Consider the following 7,122-nt stretch of genomic DNA (forward strand, 5'->3'; position numbering starts at 1 on the left):
ATCACATTTTTTGGCGAAGCGAAGCGGGCGTATAATAATATTTCGGGTGATAACACAGAGATGGCCGAGAGTTATACACTGCTATCACTTTTTTTTCATATCTAGGGACATATATCTTGCTAAAAATCACAATGAGCCTTACTCCATCTGTATGGTACCGACCGGTCAAATTTGGGGGCTCTGGCTCATAGCCTAAGGTGGTTAAAGATAGGAGGTTTTCGGGTATGAGAGAGGTGGTTAAAGACAGGAGGTTTTCGGGTATGAGAGAGGTGGTTAAAGATAGGAGGTTTTAGGGTATGAGAGAGGTGGTTAAAGAGAGGAGGTTTTCGGGTATGAGAGAGGTGGTTAAAGAGAGGAGGTTTTCGGGTATGAGAGAGGTGGTTAAAGATAGGTTTTCGGGTATGAGAGAGGTGGCTTTAGGGTTATGAGGCCCTAGGTTGGGACAAAACAAACTAACGGTCGGACATTTAGCATCAGGGAAATGGGCAACCTTCAAGGAGCAAATGGAGTGGACAGGGTAGGTATGTTACAATGAGGTATACAGCGAGAGGCAGAAAAAGACCAGGAAGGTATGGTAAGTACTATCAAGGATGTGGAAAAGCACTCATTCCATACAAAAAAAAGAGACTTCATAAAACACATCACCCCACACAGTCTTGAGAAACATGGACATCGGGAGGGTCTACGAGCGGAAAATTTGATTGGTCGTGATGACGTAAAATGCCGTAATATTTTGTCCAAGTACTGCTAAACGGGAGGGGTTTAAAAGTGGCAAAAAGGCAATTTGTGTTCTACAGTGTTCAAGTATGTAGTTAAATTGAAATAAAATAAGGATTTCAAAGTTGTATAAAAAATTTTTTGGGAAGTTAAGTGCCGTTGATGCAGCATCTATTACACCAACTCATTAAACACATTACATTAGTTCTTCGTGCCTGTTTGTGTCTATGACATCCTGAAAAACAGTACGTTTCCTGTTTGTAATGATTTTTAACTTTGTTTGACTTCAAAGACAGGCAAACAAACAACAGGCATTTTAAGGCCATTTTCCCTGCTAGAGCGGGGGTTAGCCTTGCGGGCCCCATGACAATCTCTCCATCTTGCCCTATTTTCTGCATCTCCCCTTGTTAACCCCCTTGCCCACATTTCTTCTTCCACCACCTTAAGCCAAGTCTTTCTCAGTCTTCCCCGTCCTCTACTTCCTTCTACATTAATTTCCATCACTCTTCTCAACCAGTCACTTTCATCCTTCCTCAACACATGACCAAACCATCTCAACCTGTTTCTCTTCACAGCATCCATCACAGGCTCTATTCCCATCATCTTTCGCAATTCATCATTTGTCTTCAGTCATCATTTGTCAATTCATTCATCATTTGTCAATTCATCATTTGTCTTCATCATTCACTCTCTCTCAACAGAGAGCCTGGTGTTGGGCTAGCAGCTAGGGTGCCAGCTTAGGATCCAAGGATCCTGGGTTCGAATCCCGGTCGATCGCTGAATTAACGCCAGGGGGGTTGACTCAGCCTGTCATCCTTCCGAGGTCGGCAAATTGAGTACCAGTTCACTGGTAATTCCCTGTGTGTCGTAAAAAGGCGACAAACAGGGTTGGCGGCAGGAAGGGCATCCGGTCGTAAAACATTGCTTCAAAAAGGGGACCAAAAAACAACAACAACCACAGTCCCCGAAAAAGGCCAACCCCCGCTTTGCGGGGAAAAATGGCCTCTAGAGGTGGTATTCACTCTCTCTCAACAATACTCCACACATCCACCGAACCATTCGCATTTCCACCCTTTCCAGCCTTCGTTCATTTCAATGGTTGTTAGAAAACATGGCAGCATGTAGGAGGGTAGGGCAAATGTAAATTCAATTTTTACAAAATTAGGATCAAAGCATGTGCAAGAGTTGAACAGAAAATACTGTGAATAGTCTTTCAGTTCAGGCAAATCTCGCTTTCGAGCCTGATCTCAGGGAAGATCGACAAACGAACCCAGTTGGCTAGTTCCCCATGTCTCGCTCCCATAAATCATAACACTTCTCAGACATGCAGCATACACCTTTCCCCCTTCAACTTCAACGACACTCCGCTCCTCGTCAGCACGCCACTTAGTTCCCGAAACTTCTTCCATGCACATCTCACTCTCGCAACCGTCATCGAGTCTGATCGACCTTCTCTATTCAGCATGTCTCCTCGGAAGCAAAATGTTTTCACACCTTCCAGCTTCACGCCGTCTCCAAGATCCAACACCACATTTCCTCCATCTGCAGCTCCCTCTGTGCACACCTTACACTTGAATGTAGCTGCCACACTGGTTAATGACCCTCTCAGACCACTACATTTTTAATGAACCCACTCAGCGCACATTGTACATTGAATGGAATTCACTCCGGCACCCTTCCTGCACACAGCACACGCCCACTTCCCAGTTCTTTCCACCTCACCACATGCTTTACCACTTGCCATCACCTTCGTTTTTCCGATATTTACCTTCAGACCTTTTGTCTCCATACATTCCTTCCACTTGTTCATCTTCTCCTTCAGTCCATCCATACTTTCCGCAATCAACACCAGATCATCTGCATACAACAACTCCCACGGTAAACCCTCCTTTACATTCCAAACCAGCACCTCCATCACAGCTACAAATAGTAGTGGACTTAGTACCGACCCCTGATGCATTCCCACCTTCACCTCAAACTCTCCACTGTTCCCGTCCTTCGTCCTTACAGGTGTGCGCGCGCTCTCATACATTGCCTTCACTACTCTGATCAACCATTCCACCACTCCTAACTTCCTCAATGCCCATGTCACTACTTCACGTGGAACCCTATCAAATGCTTTATCCAGATCAACAAACCCAAGAAACAACTTCTTCCTCTTCTCCATGTACTTCTCCTGCAACTGCCTCACAATAAAAAGCGCGTCTGTCGTTCCTCTTCCTGGCATAAATCCAAACTGCATTTCGTCAGCAGACAGGCCGGAGTTAAAGAAAAAATCTCGCTCCTCTCTGCGCTTGTGCGATCGGGCGAATTTAAAGCCAAAGTACGGTGAAACGGCAGGTTTGATTTCCAATTCATGTACAAAAATGAAATAAAGTTGTTCCTCGATCATAAACTGATGTTTATAATTACTAGGGCATGCCCGTACTATATATATGCCCGTACTATATATCTATCTAAAATTATATCCCCCCCCTCTATTTACATGAAATGGTTTGGTCCATTCGCAACGCCAAAGCGAACGGCGAACGGCTTGCGAGTACAGTGACAATCCCCCCCCTCTATTTACATGAAATGGTTTCGTCCATTCGCAACGACCACAGAACCCCCCCCCCCCTCTATTTACATGGAATGGTTTGGTCCATTCGCAACGCCGGCACACGCGATCGTTCGCTGCTCTCTGATTGGTTGAATCGTTTTTTGGACATAGCTCGGTAAGTAATTGTCCGATTAATATGAAACCTTGAAAAGGCACATCCTCGGGTCCCCAGCAATATACCTGGCAAGTTAAAAGTATATCGGACCCGTGGTTGTCGAGAAACAGCGGTCACAGACAAACAAACGTACAGACAGAGATTACTGGAATTATAGATAGACTAGGGCATGCCCGTACTATATATATGCCCGTACTATATATCTATCTAAAATTATATCCCCCCCCTCTATTTACATGAAATGGTTTGGTCCATTCGCAACGCCAAAGCGAACGGCGAACGGCTTGCGAGTACAGTGACAATCCCCCCCCTCTATTTACATGAAATGGTTTCGTCCATTCGCAACGACCACAGAACCCCCCCCTCTATTTACATGGAATGGTTTGGTCCATTCGCAACGCCGGCACACGCGATCGTTCGCTGCTCTCTGATTGGTTGAATCGTTTTTTGGACATAGCTCGGTAAGTAATTGTCCGATTAATATGAAACCTTGAAAAGGCACATCCTCGGGTCCCCAGCAATATACCTGGCAAGTTAAAAGTATATCGGACCCGTGGTTGTCGAGAAACAGCGGTCACAGACAAACAAACGTACAGACAGACAGACAGAGATTACTGGAATTATAGATAGATGATCTGATGTTTGTAGACAGGTAGACAGAGTGAACCAATTGCTTAACCCTGCTATTCGCCTTGTGCACGTGAGGTAAAATCAGGTACAGAGAAGGTTAAAACAAGTGTGGCTCCATTGAAGGAAAGATCGAACAGTACAGGAAGATTAGCAAGTGATGAAAGTGAGACGGCAGGATCAAAGAGTTATTTTGCTTCAACAAAAGAACAGTCCAGAAGAATTACTAGGAACAGATAATCTATCTAGGGGTTGAGGAGAGGTTCAAGGTAAGAGCGGAAGAAATAAATAAAGTTAGGAAAGCTAACGGTAAAGCTCCAGGGACAGATAATATTAATACAGGTGTATCGATGGAGGTGGCAGAACAGACAAGCGAGATGTTAACGGATATCATTAAAATTTCATGTTGGAGCCAGGACAGGTAAATATATCATGTTGAAGGTTAACATCTCATGTTGGAGTCAGGACAGGTTAGTAACTCATGTTGGAGTCAGGACAGATTAGCACCTCATGCGGGAGTCAGGACAGGTTAACATCTCATGTTGGAGTCAGGACAGGTTAACATCTCATGTTGGAGTCAGTACAGGTTAACATCTCATGTTGGAGTCAGGATAGGTTAGTAACTCATGTTGGAGTCAGGATAGTTACCCAATCATTGGAGATGGTGAGGGGGGCAGGGGGATTGGGGAAGGGGATGGGTTAACCCCCTATATAATCACCTCCTTTTTTATTTTAAAAAGTCCTATCTCCTTCAGCTACTCCTCATACCTTTGGTCTCGGTAACCGTGGGATTAATTGAGTCTCTGCCGCACCCTCTGACAGGTGATATGTCCTCACTCAGGTGTGTTGAGAAAAACTATAGACGATCTGGTGGAGACGTTCAAGATAATGAAGGGTATATACAAAATAAGAGCAGGAGTGTTTTTATTTCTGCAGAAGGGACAATGACAGGACCAGGGACCATAGCCTGGGAGTAAAGAGAGTTAGGTCGGACTACCTTAAGCTAAGGTAGGTGATCTTTCACTCAGAGTACATGATGCATTAATTGGTTTCCCTGGAAACGTAGTGGCAGCAGAAATAGTAGGAGCAGTAGAAGAGTTTAAAACGGAATTAGATCGGGACCTGGAAGCATTAAGGATAGAGGGGTTAAATGGACATTGGCAGGACTGACATGTAGCTCAGGTGTGGATGGGTGATATTCGTCGCGCTCCTGATGTCTGGGACAGGGTACAGACAGGGTAGTTAAAAGGTGACTGTGTCGTCATTGCTTGTTCATTCATCAGGCTATAGTATAAAGAAACGTCACCAACACCATCCCAAACAACAAACAGAAAATTCAAAAGAGAGGACAACACCTTGAGGCCTCCGTACCTGGCCCACCGTCACTTCTCCTCTCCCCACAGTGAAACATACTAACACTGACACTTGACATTCAATTGGTAGAACGCAGGCATCATGGGCATGGCCTCATCCTGTGTCAAAATTTCGTGTACATCGATTTACGCCGCGACAATCATGCAATAAAACCACGCAGACGGTACGATTCGCATTACACTACTACTTACCGCTGTAATGGCGTCCGTCATAAAACTGGTCATCCTCGGACCTTTGCGACATGCTTCGCTTTCTAACACCACTCGCTATACTCTCTGAAACACACTTATTTTTGGCCGCTTTTGGTTGTAAATCTCACCATCGAAGGTTGTACAAAGCCAAAGTAACGCCACAATTATTCGAGAATATCGCGAGACTCTGACGCGTCGAGACTTCCCTTACCTTGATTCTTCTTCTTCTTCTATTTGTTTTTATTCTTCTTCTTCTATCACCTCATCGAGCAAATTGATTTTACTCTGAGCACGTCATAAATATACGAAATGAAAATACTACTGCAGTACCACGAATCTCCTCCAACACGGTAATAATAAATCAAATCAATATTCTCAATTGTCAGACTCCCCGACCAGTCCTATGAAGCATGCTTTATTAATCGTCAAACGTTCCCGCGTTATCTGGAACAGCCGGATTAACTCATCCCTAAGGATCAGAATAAAGTCCAATATTCGCAACCCATTCACTCAAAATACCTTTAAAAGGCATATGTCTTGGGGATGCCAGGTTAACCCGATCCCGAACACCCGAAACGGGACGTTATACATTCGAACCGGAAGGACAACTTCAACAGCTGGAGTATTATATTTTATTATAAATAACTAAACCATTGTTAGAGAGATCTTACAAGACCTAATAGTATATTATTGCTATAGTTAAATTGTATATTTTTCCCATTACATTTGCTTCAAAGCACAAACCAGCTCGCTTTTGCAATACACCGTCTAACTTTTCACTTGAAGAAATTAAGTTCAATTTAACTTTGACTTATTACGTCTCTAACAGACATTCTCTAGAGTCTAGAACGTTTAATGTCGGTACTATATTCATTTTACTGGATTTAAGTAATTGTGACAAGTCAAGCTCTCCGAATCCTACTTGCGACGACATGGGTATGAGCTGCGCATGCGCGGCACGCGGTCTCTGTTGAGAAAGGAAAAAAATCTATGCTTTCGTTTACTACGTGACTTTTGAATCTGTTGGTGTCTTACTACCTGCATGTCGTACTTTATTACATCTCTATCAATCTTCGTATTTGTATTGACCTTTTATAATTATCAAATCCCGTTCTCGCGCATCGCGATATTTCAAGGTCAGATGGTTCTCCACTGGTTTGCTTTGGTTGTTGTCTGTGGATTGTCCAAGTGTCCATCACAATCACTACGATGTGAAAGATTTAGTTCGGTTCGCGAGCACACACCGACAAATATAACGAGTCATGAGGGATGAACCTTCAAACAAACTAGCCACTCTTAAATCATACAGGAAGTTGTCGGCGAGTGGGCGTGGCGAACCGCTTCAGACAGCGAAGATTATGTTAATGTTCTGAGCGGATCAATGGGAACGCATACAAACTTTGTCGGCGTCCTGTTTTCTCTCAAGTGAATAAACAATAAAAAAGATCAACGTTCGTCCAAACAACGGAAGAAACGTAATTAAACAGGGAGAAAAATAC

At 43.9% G+C, this 7,122-nt stretch overlaps 1 protein-coding gene across 1 annotated transcript in view; it reads right to left on the reverse strand.

Moving 5' to 3' along the window:
* Positions 1 to 6,075, reverse strand: part of LOC144889381 (nuclear RNA export factor 1-like) — a 28,178-nt gene extending 22,103 nt beyond the window's left edge. Inside the window, exon 1 of the mRNA XM_078769604.1 lies at positions 5,624 to 6,075. Coding sequence (XP_078625730.1) covers positions 5,624 to 5,675 — 52 coding nt within the window. The 5' untranslated portion in view covers positions 5,676 to 6,075. The remainder of the gene's footprint in view (positions 1 to 5,623) is intronic.
* Positions 6,076 to 7,122: the final 1,047 nt, after the last annotated feature.

The sequence above is a fragment of the Myxine glutinosa genome, unplaced genomic scaffold (genome assembly GCF_964187855.1).
Source record: "Myxine glutinosa unplaced genomic scaffold, kmMyxGlut1.1 SCAFFOLD_3346, whole genome shotgun sequence".
NCBI classification, from domain to species: Eukaryota; Metazoa; Chordata; class Myxini; order Myxiniformes; family Myxinidae; genus Myxine; species Myxine glutinosa.